This window comes from Harpia harpyja, chromosome 12 (assembly GCF_026419915.1).
Source record: "Harpia harpyja isolate bHarHar1 chromosome 12, bHarHar1 primary haplotype, whole genome shotgun sequence".
NCBI classification, from domain to species: Eukaryota; Metazoa; Chordata; class Aves; order Accipitriformes; family Accipitridae; genus Harpia; species Harpia harpyja.
In genome coordinates this window covers 6402576-6419874 of record NC_068951.1, presented here as the reverse complement: position 1 = coordinate 6419874, position 17299 = coordinate 6402576, and the positions used below count along the sequence as shown (strand labels likewise).

General features: G+C 60.1%; 1 protein-coding gene across 3 annotated transcripts in view; it reads right to left on the bottom strand.

Annotated features, from left to right (window-relative positions):
- SMG6 (SMG6 nonsense mediated mRNA decay factor) overlaps positions 1-17299 on the bottom strand; it is a 118624-nt gene that overhangs the window by 1129 nt on the left and 100196 nt on the right. For 2 of the 3 annotated variants that reach the window (XM_052803905.1, XM_052803903.1), the window contains exons 14-18: positions 15989-16165; positions 12696-12845; positions 5475-5628; positions 1820-2031; positions 1459-1540 (exon numbers count right to left, since the gene is read on the bottom strand). In XM_052803905.1, the coding sequence (XP_052659865.1) occupies positions 1459-1540; positions 1820-2031; positions 5475-5628; positions 12696-12845; positions 15989-16165 (775 nt within the window). The remainder of the gene's footprint in view (positions 1-1458; positions 1541-1819; positions 2032-5474; positions 5629-12695; positions 12846-15988; positions 16166-17299) is intronic. The other variant, XM_052803904.1, reaches the window with a different exon arrangement.

The window sequence follows — 17299 nt, the reverse complement described above, 5'->3', positions numbered from 1 at the left end:
GCTCGCCGCCAAGGCTTCCCAGCGTGGCTCGGAGACAGCACTTCATCTCGAAGGCCGCCTTCTCCCCACCCTGTGCTGGCTGGGGGATGATTTGTGATCTCTGCCCGCAGCCCTGGGGTCGGGAAGGCCGGCGAGCAGCACCAGGGCCCCAGGCTGCCCGCTGCCCGCATGGGGTGGTGCAGCGTGCCGCAGGCAGGGAAAAGGAGGTCCCTCTGCCTGACCCCGGCCAGGAAGACGGCCCGCGACCCTGGCTCCAGCAGGAAGCTGGTGCTATTATTCTGGTGATCTCATTATAAGATCTAAAACCACCCCTTATTTTTTGTGAAGTTTTTTGGAGTTGCCACTGACACCGAGGCGTTTCTGGCTGGGGCTCAGACAGTCAGAGAGAGTTGAAGCCTGAGAAATAACCGAAGGGATCTTGCCCCCAGATGGATGAGCTGCCCCGCACGCAAGGCGCCGGGCTGGGATGTGGGAGCCACGCTTACGTGTGTGCGAAGCAGGGGAAGCATATGGGGTATGTGTAAGCAGCTGGGTCCTGTGACCAGAGTACTGTTCCTATGAGCACAGGAAACACAGTGCCTCCGAGCCAGGACGGGAATGGAAAAAACAGAGTTTATGGGAGCCCAACATGGGTCCAGATTGGCTGCGCGGGGAGCAGCAGGACGAGGGAAAGGGGAGGGTGGCCAGGAACGCGGGCTACGGTCACGGTGTCGGGGCTGAGGATGGCGAGGCGAGCGCCCCGGCTGGCCCGTGCCGGGTGGAAGGGGAGCAGGGGCTCGGCGGGAGGGCAGGCCCAGGGCCGAGGGCTGCCGAAAGCGGGATCGGGAGGTTTTGTGCGGACACTTTAAGAAATGTGTAACAATAAACATCCTCTGCTCCGCGCTGGTGACGCGCCTCCTTGTTACAAACCAGAGGCTGTCAGCTTGTCAGGCCCCATTCCCCATAATCCACATGATTTCAAAATTCAGCATCATTTGCACATAAACATTTGGTGACGGTTTCTCTGTGAATCTGACAAGTTAAGCTGCTAAGAATTCGCACTGACAAATGCGGGTTGATTTCTTGGGCAGCTGCTGATGTGATTTCCATCCCCACTGCCCTGGCAACAGCCTCGGGGCTGTCTGGTCCCAGCATGCGTGGCCGATACCAACTGGGCATTGGGAGGGAAAAGGCTCTTTCTGGCCCTTCCTCACTGCTGCCAGCACCACAAAATGGCTCTGTGGACATTTATGATGGGCTTCTCACAGGCTGGGGCATCCTCAAAGCACAGTGAGGTGCACATTTGGCAACGCGGTGGGAGGGCCACAGCCTGGGGCTGACCGGAGGCAGGAGGTGGCACCTTGGTGTTGAAAGAGGCAAAATGCGGGAGAGATTGGCTCCAAGGGCCGTGAAAGAGAAACAAGAAGAGTCCGTGGAATGCAACAGAGAAGGGACAAAGAGGATGTGAGGATGTTCTACCTTTGTTGGAGGGCATGAAATCCTTGGCCTTGTCATTGCAATAGTGGAGGCAGCAGGACAAAATCACGTCGTCATTGTTTCCCTGGAAGAAAAGGGCAATGTTACCCTTGGCAGGAAAAAAACCTACAATCCCACCACCCCGACTTCTGCATTGCCTCGAGACGCAACGGAGAGCAGGGATGCTCCGAGCTGAAACACACACAGCCTGCAGGAGCCTGCTCAGCTGCCTGCAAAGGTGGGGACAGAGCTACCTCCTGCCCAGAGCTCACGGACCCAGGGTCGCCGGTTTCCCCCAAGGAGTTGGTGGCAAAGAGCCTCCAGCCCTCGGCAGCACTGCCTCCATGTCCGAGATGCCCCTTACCTGCTGGCCAGTGGTGTCTTCGCTGCGGAAGGAGATGGACTCCAGCTCGTTGCCTCGGCTGGTCAGAGCCCTCAAGCAGTTGTCCCGGCTCTCAAATCGCTCCTCCAGGAATTCGATGGACTTCCTGGCTCTCTCCTGCACTTGGCGGGCATAGCCTGCAGCCCGGTGCTCCATCTCTGGGCCCTTGGCCAGGCCATCCAGCTCGTTTATCACTTCAAACAGGAAGAGGAGGTACAGTTACTATGGGACAAGGTGCTCCCGTGACCTGCTGCTGGAGCACACAAGTTGCCAAGGCCTCAGGGCCGGGGCACTGGGAGCTGGCTCAGGAAATCTGGGTTCAGCTGCCGCAGCGTCCCTGGGCTCCTGGACTTGGCTGCGGGTCTGGAAAAGCTTTGCTGCCTTCCACCTCCATGGGTCACCTGGCTTGGCCCCGAGAGCGCAGGCACCTCGCCCCTGCAGCGTGGGTTAACGCTCCCTAAGGGCACCTTGCTCTGCTCTGCGAAATGCTGGGAGCATCACTGTGCCCCCCCACCCCACACTCCTGCGTCATGACCAACAGCACTTCTGTGTGTGCCCGAGGGTGTCGGAAAACCACGGCCTCCTGCGGCCCGCTCCTCTGCCTCCGAGCACAGCGATGGCCAGCAGCACCATGCCTCCTGCTCCACATCGCGCCACCTGGCTCTGCACCTCTCGGCTCCCTGTACTTACTTTCAGACGCAGAAAGCTGCTGCCCTCCCGCTGCAGAGCTGGACGTGGGAACAGGGTCACGTGCGGGAGCAGGCAGTTCCCACTCTGGCACTGTTTCCCGCACAAATCCTGGCCCCGTTTTCCCACCTGAAGCCGCTGTCACAGGCTCTCGGCAGGGGATATGCTCTCTCCAACACCTCACCCATCTGGGTTTGCACATCTGTCCTGACATATGCTGCTTGAGACAAGCCTCAGCCTGGGATCAGGCGGATTCCCAGCCCATTCACCTTCACCAGAGCCCATCAAGCCTTAGAGCCTCCTGTACCGCTGCCAAGCGGCCGGGAACCCCGGCCGTTCCGGCCCCCCGAGCCCAGCAGAAGCCCGAGGGACCCCAGCAGAGCTCCAGGAGGGACCCACCCTCCGGCGCCGGGGCTGCTGGAAGAGCCGCTCCGTGGCGGAGCGCGCGTGCGTGTGAGCAAGATGCCGCCGAGGCGGCTAGCGGCGAGGCCGGGCACACAAGCGTGCGGCCAGATGTGCGCACGAGCGCCCTGCCTTGCCTGCGATCGTATACAGGGCTGCGTGTGCGCGAGGCTGGGCGCGCGAGAGAGCTGGTGTGCACGTGTGCGCGAGGGAGCCTCTGTGCGCACAGTGTGTGTTTTAGCCATGGCTTCATTTCTGAAGATTGTTTCCGAGCCTAGAGCCAAGTCCTGAGTTCAAGTGGGAACTATGCATTCCTTGGGGGTTCGGGGAGAGAGCTCGGGGTCTGAGGCCTCTCCCCAGTGCTGTGAATCACTGCCCGGGGAGCCTGCGTGATCGCTCTGTTCCATGGTGAGACTGGCACTCACTGTCTGGGTATTCAAATTAAAGCTGCATGGAGCTGCTTTGCTCTTCGCTGGCCGGCGACTCTTCTTGCTACCGACCTGATGCTGCCATTTCCACACAATGCACGGCTGGGCCCGGGGTGGGGGGAGCCGTGCAAGAACGGAACATCAAACAGGAAAAGCTGGTATTCCCTCCCGAAATCCGCCTTCCTGCTTCCAAGCTAAACAGGCTTCAAAGGGGAGGCTTGTTTGTGCTTCTGCACCAGGCCTGGCTTCTCCATGGCGGGGTCAGCCTCAAGGAGCACGGAGCAGGTTAAAGAGCAAGAGAAACAAACCCAACGCGAAGCTGCGTGCTTAACCCCTTGCTGCATCCCCGGGAAAAGCGGGGAGGAGTGCCCTGTGCTGGGGGAAGGGCACCGTGCATTATCTCTGGGCTGGTGATGGGGCACGGCATCAAGGCCTCTGCCCCCAGCAGCCACGGGCCCCCGGCTTACCCCGTGGGATGGGTTCCTCTTGCCTGCACCTGGGTCTCAGCACTGATGGCTTTCCCGGGGACGATGGGGAATTTGACCACTGTCCCGGAGTGGACAGGGAGTTGCTGGCTTCAGGGTGCTTCAGCAGCGGCAGGGAAGGCTCATGGCAGGCAGTGGGAGATGAATTACTCTGTTCCCCCCTACGATGGGCTGTGCAGGGAGGCAGCAGGACAGGAGAGCACTGAAGGTGCTTGGTCACTGCTGCTCCTCCTGCCTGTCGTAGGGCAGGCCAGGCCAGGCTCCTTTTGCAGGTTGAGGGCAGCAGCATCTTGGACAGGGACAGGACCAGGTCTTTCAGCTCTCCTGTAATGGCTGCCCCTGGCTGGGGTTTGGATGGAGAAGCCCCACACCAACCACAGAGTGCACCAGGAGGCAGGGCAACGGCTCCAGAGCAGGTCCCAGCTCTCTCAGGTATTAATGCTCCACAGCCCCAAGGGCTGCCTAGGCTCTGCCGGTGCTGCCGGCTTCCTTCCCTTCGCTTCCACACAAAGCCCTGGCACTGCAGTGCCAAGCCACAGAGCTCCTTGGCAGCTTCCATGCTGAGCTGGGCAGTTGGCCAGCCCCTGCTCCCCCCCACCCAGGGGTCCCATCCCCAACCCCAGGAATCCCTCCTGAGCCAGGCTGTTGACCCCGCTGGGAAGGGTGGCAGCTGGATGTTGGCTCTGGGGCAGGCAGAGCTGTCTGCCGGACACCAGGGATTGAGAAGGAAGCCCCATAACGGCTTGGAGGGCAGGCAGCCCTGTGTGCCACAGGCCAGGAGATCACCACGAGCGTACACCTCACTGCCTGGACGCTGGAGATGCCCACGGGGCAGAGCTGGCCCCCGGCCTCCCAGGGCTGCGGCTGGGATGGGGCAGCCTGTGGGCTCTGCGAGGCTTGGCCCCGCTCCTGCCCTGGCCTCTCCTGCTGCCCTTGGGGATCCTCTGAATGCCAGGTTGGCACTGGGACGTGCTGGGCGCCGGAGTGACACTGGCCGGAGGAACGCTACCTCTAGCCCAGAGCGCGATCAAACAATCAGAGCAAAGGCATCTAACCAAATCCTCCCGCCACCCTGGGAGACCACCCAGCAGCACAGCCGTTATCTGCCAGGGTGAGTGTTTACCAATAACGGGAACCAGCTTGCTGTTTTACTGCGAGCTTTATAAGGATAAAAAGAAGGGCTGGGCTTGAGCAGCTCTGAGACGCTGGGACACAGGCCGGCCATTTGCTCAGGCTGCCTAAGCCCCAGCTCAGCTGGGATAAGCTATCTGCTCTGATTGTTTAACAATTCCTCCTCCTTGCTCCCTCCAAAATTCCCTCCAAATCCCATTTAACACCCGCCTGCCTCTCCCAGCCCCTGGCACCCCCAAATGCACCAAGAGGACAGGAGTTTGCTGAGCACCGCGGGCAGAAAGCTGGTAGGAAGGGAGAAGGGCGACACGGGCCGAAGGAACGCCAGCCGTGTCTGGGACGAGACAGAGCAGGACCGAGGCCAGCCCCACGGCATGAGCCAACTGGCTCCAGACCACACAGGCACTGTGGGCACGTGGGGCATGGAGAGAGGGAGCCGGTATGGAGGGACAGCCCGCGCTGGCGGGGAGGGGAAGCCCCCGCCATAGCACTGGCCCTACTCACCGATCAGGGGCACCACCAGGATGAACTTCCTGCAGTCCAGCAGCGTTATCAAGCTGCCGAGGTGGTCGATGAAACCGTTGGTGTCCGGGACCAGGAAGACAGGTCTGATCTCCAGCTCCATCTGCCTCATTTGACTCTGATCTTTCAGCACGGCCTGGAGGAGAAGGACATATGATGAGTAAGTAGGACGTCAGCCCTACGACCTGTGGACCTTGAGAGCAGGAGATAAGCCTGGCTGGCACGCACGCCTCCCACAGCAAGGGCAGCGTGTGAAGGAGACTGGCAGGAGGCTGCATCCATCCCACCAGCACACCTCAAACACCAGCTCTTGCAGGTCCACGGCGCACACGTGAGTGGGATGGTGAAAGTCTCCAAGAGAGCACTCTCCTAGGAGAACAGTCCTGTCCAGGCTCTGCGGAGAACAACTGAGACCAGCCTTGAAAATGGAGGTGTTTTGGGAATTGTCCCATTTACAGGACTGGCAGTTGCCAGGACTATCTGCACTGGTGCCAAAAGACCGACCCCAATACAAAACAGAGGGGAGAAAAGGGCTGGAGGAAGCGGGTTCTGGGACTCCAGATGGAAAAAAAATCAAGGTGACAACAGCCAAAAAGAACCAGTTTGGGACACACAAGTCCTGCCAACTGCATCCTAACACAGGGACCCCAAGCAGGCAGCAGGAGGGGAGGTCTGTGGGGTGGGGATGCTTGGCTGAGTGTCTCACTCACTATCTCACCAGTTCCAGCGCATGCCTTGCCTTTTCTGACTCCATCCAGCTGGGAAACCAGGTGGCTTCCAGCCCTGGAAACCCACAGCACTGCCGTTGGCTGAGCCCTTTGCACCCACTGGAGACCAGAGGTGCTCACACATACGTGGGAAGGGTCTGCTGGGTCTTACTAGCAACACTGCAGGGTTGCACCTGGATCTCTGGACAATGCCAGTTGCCAAAATGGGGCCCAAGAGCTCACATATTACTTTCGATGCTATCGAAGGACTTGGGCTCTTTAGTAAGTCACAGGCTTAAAAAACTCAGGATGCTATTCTAGTGCTTCCTCTGCTTAAAAATAGCTTCCCTGGACTCGCTGATGTTTGTTGCCTCTAATAGGAACCGGTCACCCATGGAGCACAGCAGCACTGCTGTGGAACACATCCACCATGCAAAACCTTACGACAGCGAGCTCGCACCCACAAGACGCACCCCGGGGACAGGAGGCGACCGCCGACCCTGTTCTGCCCAACGTTACGGGGAGCTCCCCCTGCCCGGGGTGAGGATCCGAACCCTCCCACAGTCATGCCAAAGCCTCGGAGGCACCCTGGAACAACGAGCTGCACGGGCCAGCGGTGGCCATGGAAAGAAGTGGTTTTTAATCCATTTCCAAGTGTTGTCATCTGGCTTTAAATCAAGGCGACTTGACGCTGCTACCTCCCACAAGTGTCTCCAGGCAAGGCAGCAACCATAACCTCACCACGTGCCTCTCACCCTCCTTCTGGCAGCACCGGTCCTGGGGCCGCAGCTCCCATCGACCCCGAGGGGCGATGGGCAGAGCGGGGAGCGCGCCAGGTCCCCTCTGCTGCATGACAGCACTGGGCTGGCATGACAGCGGGAGGATATGCCTCCCTCATCAGGCAGGGGCAGCTACAATGGCACCAGCGTCCCACTACAGATGCTGCCATGGCCAGCCACATGCCAGGCGCCATCCCTGCCTGTGCTCTGCCTTCACCCAGGGAAGTGTTGGCACTCCCTGGCGGCACGGGAACCCTGTGTTGGCAACTCCGGCACGCCACTGCCTCACCGTGAGGAGGTGGCAGGTGGGGTTTCTCCCCGGGGTTTGGGGGTGCGGGAGGAGACGCTTGTCCCTGGGAGGCACCAGGCCCTGCTGAGCTCCACCAAGCTCCGCCTGCTATGGGGAGATGGAGAAGGGCCCACTCAGCCAACGCAGAGACCCAGAGTGAAGCGGCACGTCCCTTGTGCGGCGGCCAAAGGGGTCGATGGCCCCGAACTTGCAGGAAGGCAGGGGGGTCAAAACCACGTGGCATCCAATGGGCGACGACAGTCCTACACGAGCAAGGGCTGGTGGCGGGAGGAGACCCCCGCCTGCACCCCGCCATGGCTCCCCAACCCCAGGACTTGCCCCGGCCCATGCAGGCAACCTTGTGAGCATGGTGAGAGCGGGGAGCTCACCTACCCGTCTGGCCAGAGGCGCAGGGGTGACAGCAGTGGGGGGCAGTACCCCCGTGTGTGGCATTTGCCCTGGCGGCTTTTGCAGGCCGTACCCGGCCGATTCCTGGCAGCCGTGAGCAACGCCTGTGCCGGCCGTCACGTCCCATTCCGCTCGCCGGGCCGCCCGGTGAGAGAAGGACACAGGATGCGCCGGGAGTGAAAGAGCGAGGTCGGCGGGGAGCGTGCCAAGTCCCCGCGCACAGCTCCGGGCCGCTCGGGGAGCCAGAGGGAAACTCGCCTTTGCAGAGTTCAGAGGCCGGCAGCGAGATTTATTTTTGTTTGTGTGAGTAAAAGGCTGCAGAAGCCTCCGGCCAAGGGGTTTCGGGGGGAGAGGAGTGGCCTGTGATTCATGCGGACGCTGGCTGGCCCTGCGCCAGAGATGAAAGGGAGCCCATGTGCGGGGAACAGGGGAGGCAAGAGCCGCATTAACCCTTCTGCCGGTCCGTGGGGCATGGTCCCGTGGGGAGGAAGGAGAGCGCGGGGATGCGGATCGGGATGCCTGCGTCTGGGGCCCAGCTTCTGTGCCACCACCAGTGCCAGAAACGAGCCGCCGGTCCCACTGTGCCTCAGTTTCCCTAATGCGAGGACAGGGAGACAGTGGCCCGCATGCCCTGCTGGGAGGTGAGGTTTGGAGAAGACCCTGGGGAGAGCAGCACGGTTAAAACAGCAGAGGTACAGCCTCGCCCCAGCCCAAGTGCTTTAGGACGGTCGGATTTTAGCCTCGTCTTACTGGGGTTAAACACACTGCATAGCTCGATGGCAGAGCGACCCCGCAGTGCTGGACGTGGCAGGGGACCTCTGAGGCTGGGGGCTCCCTGCTCCCCCTCAGGGCCAGGCAGCTCCCCTTCTCCCACCTCCTGCATCCGCACGCTGCGGCCGTCAGAGCTGCTCCCACCCGCAGCCCCCTGCCCGTCCTGCTGCTCCGGCCGTGGGGGCTTCTCCCAGGAGCTGGGCCAGAGCCAGAGGTGGCTCCCCTGGCTGCCCCAGCTGGTGGCAGCACTGAGATCAGACACTCCTGCGCACACAGTCCCGAATTCCCAGCTCATCCATCAGCTGGGATCACCTGGAGGATTCCCCGGAAACCGATGTCCGGGCTGAGGGCTTCCAGTGTGGACAGGGGGACCAGTCCCCAGAGAGCCAGGCCACCAGGTGGTACTTTCTGCAGAGTGTCAGGGGGGGAGACCTGAGGGTCTCCACCACAAGCACAGAATAGGAAGAGGCTCCACGTCGACCCCTGGGGTCCCGCGCACAGACCCCAGAGCTCCTCCGCCCATGGTGCCGGGCTGGCGAAGAGGCCTGGAGCCGAAGCTCGGCAGAGACGGGTGCCCCGCTGCCTTCGGGACGGGTCGTACGGGGTCATGCCGCTCTGCCAGGACGGATGGGCCGTTACCATCCTGCCACCGCCTCTCCTGCGCCGACCCACTCTCCGACTGCGGGGAAACCCAGCGCCGCTGCCCCTTCCAGCCCCGCGTGCTCTGCGGGGATCGGAGGCGGATTTTCCAGGGCTGAGAACAATGCCTCTCCAGTCTCTGCTCGAGGGCTTCCTCCTCCTAAGGTTCGTCTCCAGCGTCTTCCTCAGGAGTAAACGTGCCCCGTGCCTGGTAGCAAACCGGGGCCGCCGCCGTGGCGGAGCCGCCGTGGGTGGGTGTGCGTCTTCCGCAGCCAGCAGGCACCCGCTCCCAGGCAGGTGCGTGTCGGCGCGTGTGCACCCGCGGCATTGTTCCTGCGCGCCGAGGAGAGCGTGAATGGGATACGGCTATATTTAGCCACTTACTCACACTACCGCCACAAAGGAGCGGCTGCATCTTAAGGGGGCGGCCGTTCCGTGGGCTCAGAAGGGACAGGAGAGCGGCTATTTTGGGAAGACATGTCATAATTGGCCGCCCCGGTTAAGCTGCTTCTGTAATGCTGAGCAAAACAATAGCAGCATCCAGAGGAAGAGCCTGTTATGTTTCAGGTGGGATGTTTTCAACCGGTCAGGAAACTCGACCGCTCCCAGCGCACAGCGGCGGCACAAAGGACAGGGGACGCTGAACAGCATGGACCAAGGGCCTGGCCAAGCAGCGGGGGCGGCTGGGAGCGCGCGGCAGGACCCGGTGCTGGCTGGGGACACAGCCCTGCCGGAGAACGCTGCCTGCCCTGGCAGCGCCACTGCCGCCTCCTCTTGCCCACTTGCCTGCCTGGTCTCTCACCCCTCCAAATATCTGGGCAGCGCCCAGGTATGTGCCTGGTCTTTCACCTCACCCCGACGCACCGCTGCTGTCGCCAGCCTGTGACACGGGGCTGGCTGGCAGCTCCGTCCCAGCCTGGGCAAGCGGTGAGGGCAGAGGCAGGCTGGCAGCAGAGCCAGGGAGCAGCAGCCAATTCGTAACCCAGGGCCAGGTAGCAAAGGACAGCTTCCTCGCAACTAGGGCTGCCCAGGGACACAAGAGGCTATGACCTAACCCCGCTCTGGCCTATGTGCCCCCTCTCAGAGTGATGGTTTTGGGGTCCAAGCTCGTGTAGGAGAACAGAGCTGAGCTCTCCTGTTCCCTCTGCAGCTGGTGCTGGCCGAGGGCCACCCCTGTTTGCCATTTACCCTGCCTGGACCTGTACTTCACCGGCAGCTCGAGCCGCCATCCTACGAAGGAGCGCGGTGAAGCCCAAATCCCCCTCGAGGTGTAAATGTGACCCCAGCATGGACTGTGGTTGGGAGCTACAACAAGGACCTGCAGGGCTGTCCTGCCAGCTGATGCAGGGCAGGTAGAGCAGCAGCAGTGAACCTGGGGACAAGCATCAGGTGGATGATCTCCATCAGCAGCAGAACTGGGCTGCAAGAGGCAGGGAGCATGGCAAAGATGGGGAGATAGTGGCCATGCTGAGACAGGAGCTGCATCTGCTGGACTTGGACGAATACGTGGAGCTGTGGCTTGTCCCCAGGATAGTGAAAGGGGGACTCGGAGGGCAGCCTATGCGTGAACTCCGTGGGTGAGCAGTGAACAAGAGAAATGGGCTGTAACAGGGAAGGCAGAAGATCCCCAGGTCCCAGGAAACACAAAATCTCTTGAGAAGATCAGAAAGGTCAAGGACCACAGGCCAAGAGAGGGACAGCAGAGGGGGTGGAGGCTGAGCTGGCTCCGACCTGGCCTCCCCTGGCAGCGCTTTCCACCCGAGCTCCTCCGCTCCTCCGTCTCCGGCCGCGTGGTCAGTACCAGGGCAGGGAGAGGACCAGGGCAAGCACACATGTTCTGCTCCGGGCTGTTCCCAGCTAGCTATGGGCTGGATGACTTTACCGAAGCCCCAAGGACCTCTTCCTCCACCCCGCGCCTTCAGACTCCAACTGCACCTCAGCTCTCAGCTGTGCAGCCCCTGAAGCTGCCCACACCCTCGTTTTGACCTCTCTCCGCCTGCAAGCATCGGCCCCAGCACGGCTGGGGAGGAAGGGAGGAGCATGCCGGGGGGAGAAAGCCCCTGACAACATCAGGCAGCCCCCACTCTCCCTGCAGAATGGGCAGCGGCCATCCCAGGGGGCCCTGCTGCAGCTGGGCTAGTCGCCGGGGCCGGGATCTGCTGTACGCTGCCCTCCCCGAACATGTGCAGTTCCTGTTTGCTGTGTCTGTACAAGGCAGTGGGAAGTGGGGAATTTACTTACACCTCCCGCTTAACAACCCTGGGAGGCTGGAAGGCTTCAGGCCGCTTTAATTTACAGCCCATCTCTCCAATCTCTCACTCGTTCGCTGCTGCTTTCTTCCTCCTTGTATTAATGTGACCCAGGTACCTGCCAACAATAATGGACTCGCTTGCGGGGGCGGCCCCTCCCTCCCGGCGCAACTTCTACCTTCGCCTTGATATGAATTGCTCCAAATTCAAATGAAAAAGAAAAAAGGCGAAATCTGAAAGGTTGGGGTGGGTTTGGAAAAGCGAAGCGCAGTGGTTCTGGGCCCGGCGCCAGTAGCCGGAGGGTACACATGTGCACGCTCTCCCAGTAGGGCCTTCAGCAGCCCTGTTTTACAACCACCTCGGCACACACTGCAGAGTTCACGCATATGGCCAGACAGATGTGTCTGGCTTACGTTCAAGGCTGGAAAATGAAGAATTATGGAAGTGAAGGGCCCTGGGCATTAGAGAGGGCGGAGGTGAGGGGGAGGGGAGCCAGGGAGAATTTTTCCTCTGCTGAGAAATCCTCATCTGGGCTGCGAGGCTGGAGGAAGAGGGGTTGCGAGCGACGAGGCAGCCAACAGCCATGCATGTGAGACCGCTCTTAAAGCAACAGTGTGCACTGCCAGGCGTCTGCTCCCAGTCCAACCAGTTTACTTCACCAGCTCCCACTGGGAAACATGCTCAGATCAGGCCAGGGCCAGGACGGGATCACCTGTATCCCGTCTGTTTGTCCCCATAACGATGGCAACGCTTTGCAAGCGGCGCTCTGGCTGCAGCAGCCGTTCGCAGACTATTTTTCCTGCCGCTGGCTCCCACATGAACTCTACCGTTCACGTCCCACCCTCTCCCCCGTCTGCCTGTGCCCCACTGCACAGAAAAGCTGCTTTCTCACCGAGCCTCGCTGCCACAGAGCCTCTGGCCCAGGCAGGGGGACAGCTCGCTGCCTGGCACACACTGCACTACAGCCATCAGCTAAAGCACTTCCCTGCCAGGGCTCCTGGATGTGCTGGCAGCTCCATGGAGACGCTGCGTCTGGCTTCACAAGAGTCCCAGGAGTCCCTGAAACATTCATCTCAGGGCCTGGGAGGGCAGATCTTACCCTGGGTGGGGACAGCAACACCGATTTGGCCCTTCCAAAGGGCCAAAGCTAAGCTTGCTGCTGAGTTTCACAGAGGCAGCGCAGGGCACCTACATACGGGAAGCCCAATGTGCTATGGGACCTCCCGAGAGGCCACTGGTCCTGAAGCATGGCAGGGAAGCGGCTGCGCATCACCGGCACAATGAGGCAGGATCAGCCCATGTTCCAAAGGAAAGCAACTCCTCAGCCAGCTTGGACGCTGCAGCCGCACAGCCCATCCTACCTGAATCTTGTCTTGACGACGCTGCTGCTCAGCTACTTTCCTGGCCAGGGCTTGCTTCTTGGCTCTGAGCTCCTTGATGTCCATCTCTCCTCCACTGCCTTCAGCCTCAGAATCATCTTCAAATGCCTCAATCCTCACATCATCTTCCTTCTTCCAGGAAATGCAGAAAGACAGAAAAACAGAGGAGAAGTCATTGTAAGGGATGCTGGTGGCAGGGGCCATGCTCGTTCTGCTCTCCCCCTTCCAGAAGACAAATCCCTGCCAGGCACGGTCCATCACCGCTTGCTGATGGGCAACTGACTATTTCTAAACATCCAAGAGAAGCAAGCAAAATAAATAAATAGTAAATATCCAGGAAATGATAAAGGTAATGGGGCAGGGAAGTCAGCGACCAGGGATGACAGGGGCAGCTCTGCTTAAAGCTCTGTTCTAAAATCAAATCCTCTTCCTTGCCTTGGAAAACTCTTCCCACAGCCTTGGGTGAGTCACTGATGTTTTATAGGCGTCAGTTCTGTAAAACCATGGTATTTCCCTGTCTCTCCACTTTGCCCGGCTGTTTAGGCTGCACATCCCTTGCAGCAAATGCTGCTTCTCCCCTCCTGCCTGCACTGGGGCTGTACAACACTGCTCTCACACTGCTGCCTCATCTGAGGCTAGGCACACAAGCTGATCATCTTGACAGGAAACTCAGATCCATGAACCCAGGACACCAAAGAGCCTGTTCCCCTTCTCCGTTTTGATCTCTGAACAGACCAGAGAGATTCCTGCACCCACCCCAAAACTTCCAGCTGGGCTGGAACAGATGTTTTAGAAGGAGACGCTCAATCTTGATTTTAAAGCTCCACATGATGGAGAATCCACTGCGTCTCGAGGTCAGTCATTTCAACCGTTAATTACTTCCTCTGTTAACATTTGCATCCTACTTCTAGTCTGCCTTTGCCACGCTCCTGTTGGCCAGGAACCTTGTGTTTGCTGAACTGAAGATTCCCTGGTTCTCCAACCTCCTGCCCGCCCAGGCACTTCTGGACCATGTTGCATCTTCACCCTCTCCTAGAGGCACTTCCCTGGGTCTCCCCACCAGGAGGTCTGCAGACCCTTTCCAGTATGCCTGCCCTGCCTGAACTGGAGATCCCAGGATGAGCCATACTGTTCCTACCCCAGGTGAAGGCCATGCTGGCCTTTCCCTATGCACCCAAATCTCCAGGACACAGGAGGGAGGGAGGTGGTGGCTGGTGTCCAGCTGGGGAATCAGCCACAACCCAGTTCTGCCCCCAGCTTTGCTGCTCTCCCCAGTGGCTCCTTGTCCAAAGGGGAGACTGTTCCTCAACCTGTGTCCCACCAGCAGCTGCCTGCACACACGTGCTGCCCAGGAACCCAGCTCTGCTGCTGCTGCTGACAGTCCCCTTGTCTCGCCCAGACCCTCTTGCTCCCCAGTGCAGCAACCACGGGCCTTCCCAAGCCCTGCCATTACCGATGTCCCCTTCTCTGCACAAAAGCCAAGGGTTGTGATGGGGCTGCGAAGAGTTCCCAGGTGGTACCCAAGCAGAAAGACCCGCTCTGAGCCCCCAGAAGGCTGCAGGCGGCAGATCCTGCACAAGAGGATCCCCCAGAGGGATAAGAGCAGGCACAAGAGCATCGCTACACTCCCTGCCCTGTGCAGGCTGCCATGGCATGTGTCAGCAGGGGGGACTCAGGCAGAAGCTCGCGAGCCTTAATTTAGAACAACTCCAGCACTGCACAGTCGCATACTCAATCGTTTCACCCAGACTGCACACCCGCCTGGCCACAGAACCACGTACTCTTCTCTCCTTGTGACTTTTTAGCCATGGGAAGGAGGAAGATGGAGCCCTCAGGCTCAGTTCCCTCTGCCAGGACAGCCTGGACCACAGGGGATGGGGGGATGCTGCCAGAGGGACGACGTCACGCAAGGGCCTTGGGAAAAAAGCGTGTGTCAGATGCAGATCTGCTGCGGTGGGTTGGGATCTGCTGGCGACAAGGGCTGGGATCTGGTGGTCATGCTGGCAAGCTGGAAGCTCCCTTGTGAACAGAGCCCAAGGAGGAAGCCCCAGGGTTGCGCAACGAGCTCACGCGGAGGTTCCCACAACCAAGCAGAGCTGTGGGGATGGGGCAGGAGGGAGCTATCCCCCGTACCATGTTTGTTCATAGCAGAAACTGGAGGGACTGACCCAACAAAAGGAGTGCGCCAGAGAACAGAACCGTCCCTGTCATGACACTGGGTAGAACCTGAAGATTCCCCCATATCACATGCTTTTAGTGGTATCAGCTTGAAAACCTCCTGCACCTTCTCCAGAAGAGGACAAGGGTCCAGGTCTTCCACCTTGCAGAGACATCTCTTGCTACCTGGGGTTTTGCTCTGAAACCCAGTGCAAAAAAATCACCTAAAATCTGTCCTCTGCTCAGCTGGAGCCGGCTGCTGGGACAAGGAGGGTGCCAAGCACATTCTTGCTGTGGGCTCCTCTGGCTGTCAGCTCCCTGGGGTGCACGGGGCCACGGGCCACCCAGTGCCAGCAGAGGCAAGGTGCTGTCCCCTGCACGGGGCGATATCCCCTCTGGCTCTGCAGCGCCCAGCCCTGGCGCAGGGAGGGGACCCAGAGAGAGCCTGGGCAGCGCCGGGCCACCCAGCTCCCCGCTCCCAACGCCTCTGCCCCTCTCTCCTGTTTCCCTGGCCTTTCCAACTGCAAGATTAAACAGAAGAAAAGAGTCAACCTGCAGAGCGGCTGGCAGGGCCCTTAAACACACACATGGAGCCTGGAGTGAAGCAAGGCCTACAGGAACAAGCAAGGGCAGAAAAACAAGAGTTGAATTCCTTAATCACATCAGGATGTGAGAGGCAGGGGAGGGACGGGGCGCCAATGTCAGCTCTTCCTGTACGTGTGCTGGAGGCTGGAGCTCAGGCCTCCGCCGCAACGAGCTCCACGGCTATAAACTTGATCCTGAAGCTGAACCCTGACACCCCCTCGCCCACCTCCTCTCCCGGGGCCGCGGCGCTGCACGTTATTAAAGCTCCCCCTGCTTCGGGTATGAAAAAGCAGCATCTGGAACTCATAGCAGCGTGCGAGATAGAGGCACGCGGGTTGGACTGGCAGGAAAGGGCACGAGCGAAGTACACTCGGGAGACAAGGGCTGTGCACCATTTGCCCCCCCCGCCTCCCCCCATAAAATGCACACGCAGCTACGCCAGCTATAAATAGCGGGAGCTGCAGGGCAGGCAGAGGCTGGGCCCCACAGGGGTGATTCTTCCTTCACCGAGGCGCGCTCTTCCCGCACGGTACCTGATCTTCCAGTTGTTTTCCCTCTTGGCTTCCCATTTCCTTTCCCATGGCGTCTGGGACGGGTGCCACTGACACATATTTTCCACCCTTGAATGCCAGCAAAGGCTCTTCTTGTCCACAAAGGGCTTCCAGGAAATACTTCAGAACTGTGACCCTCTTGCAGTCGGCTGCAATAACCTACAGGGTGAGGACGAGGGGGTTGGGGAGAGGGAAAGGAAAACAAAGTCAGTGCAAAGGGGAGGCAGATGGGCAATGGCCAGGGGAAAACGTCCGGGGCTAGAAGGCCCAGTGGGATGCAGGCAGCACTGCACAGCACTGCGAGGATGTGCAGGGTGCCCCTCTTCTTCTAAATAGGCATGGAAGGGGTTTGCCCAAGTCTCATAGCCCACTGTCCCCAGGGAAAAGGAGGCAGGCGAAGTCAGGACACCCAGCACCAATCCGTGTCCTGTCCTGCCCCCTCTGTGCACCCCAGGGCCGCAGGGCTGCCAGGGGGCAGCCAGCCCCCTGCCCAGCCCCACAAGATGAATGATGTGGCCTATCCTTACTGTTTTGTTTTGGCTCCATTGCCAGATTCCCCCTCACAAAAGCTGGGGAGGGATGCAGGTGTGAGAGCGGGCGGGTGGGGGCATTTCAGAAAAGCTGAGCCCCTCCTCGTCTCCAGCCCAACCCTGTCCCACAGGCCCATCTCACGGACCAACTGGGGAGCCCCATCAGGGAGGCTGGGACGGATCTGGCCAGAAGGAAACTCAATAGCTTGGGTAATTATCCAATTTACGAGGCTCTCAAATGGAGTTTCCAGAGCACAGGAGCCCGGTGCCTCCACGGCCCCATCCTGCACGGCACAGCCTCTGCTGGCGCCTCCACCATGACCAGCCTCGGCTCAGACCTCATCCCCTCACAGCGGGGCTCTGCACCTGCAGAGAGCTCTCCCCTGGTGCTTCCTGCTGACCGGCGTCACGCCAGGGAGCAGCAGATTTATAGGGAGAAAGTCAGCAAACAGGGGCTAGAAGTGCTACGTGCTATGGAGACAAAGCCCATGTTGATGCCCGAGTTCCTCCTGCCCCTGCAAACCACTCTGGTTTTGCTCTGTACGGAGATCCCCATCCCAAAAGGGTTCCTGCAGGCTCCCAGGACTGGGATCCCAAAGCTGAGAAGGCCAGACCCCATACAGGTGACTTAACCAGGCGCCTTGCAGCCAGAGACGCTGCCTACTCACTCTCCCCCCCTGCATCCTTATGCCATGCGATACCAATGCCATGTGTCCCGGCCCCAGCTTGGCGGAGACCGGCTCGTCACCCTGCCGTGCCGGCG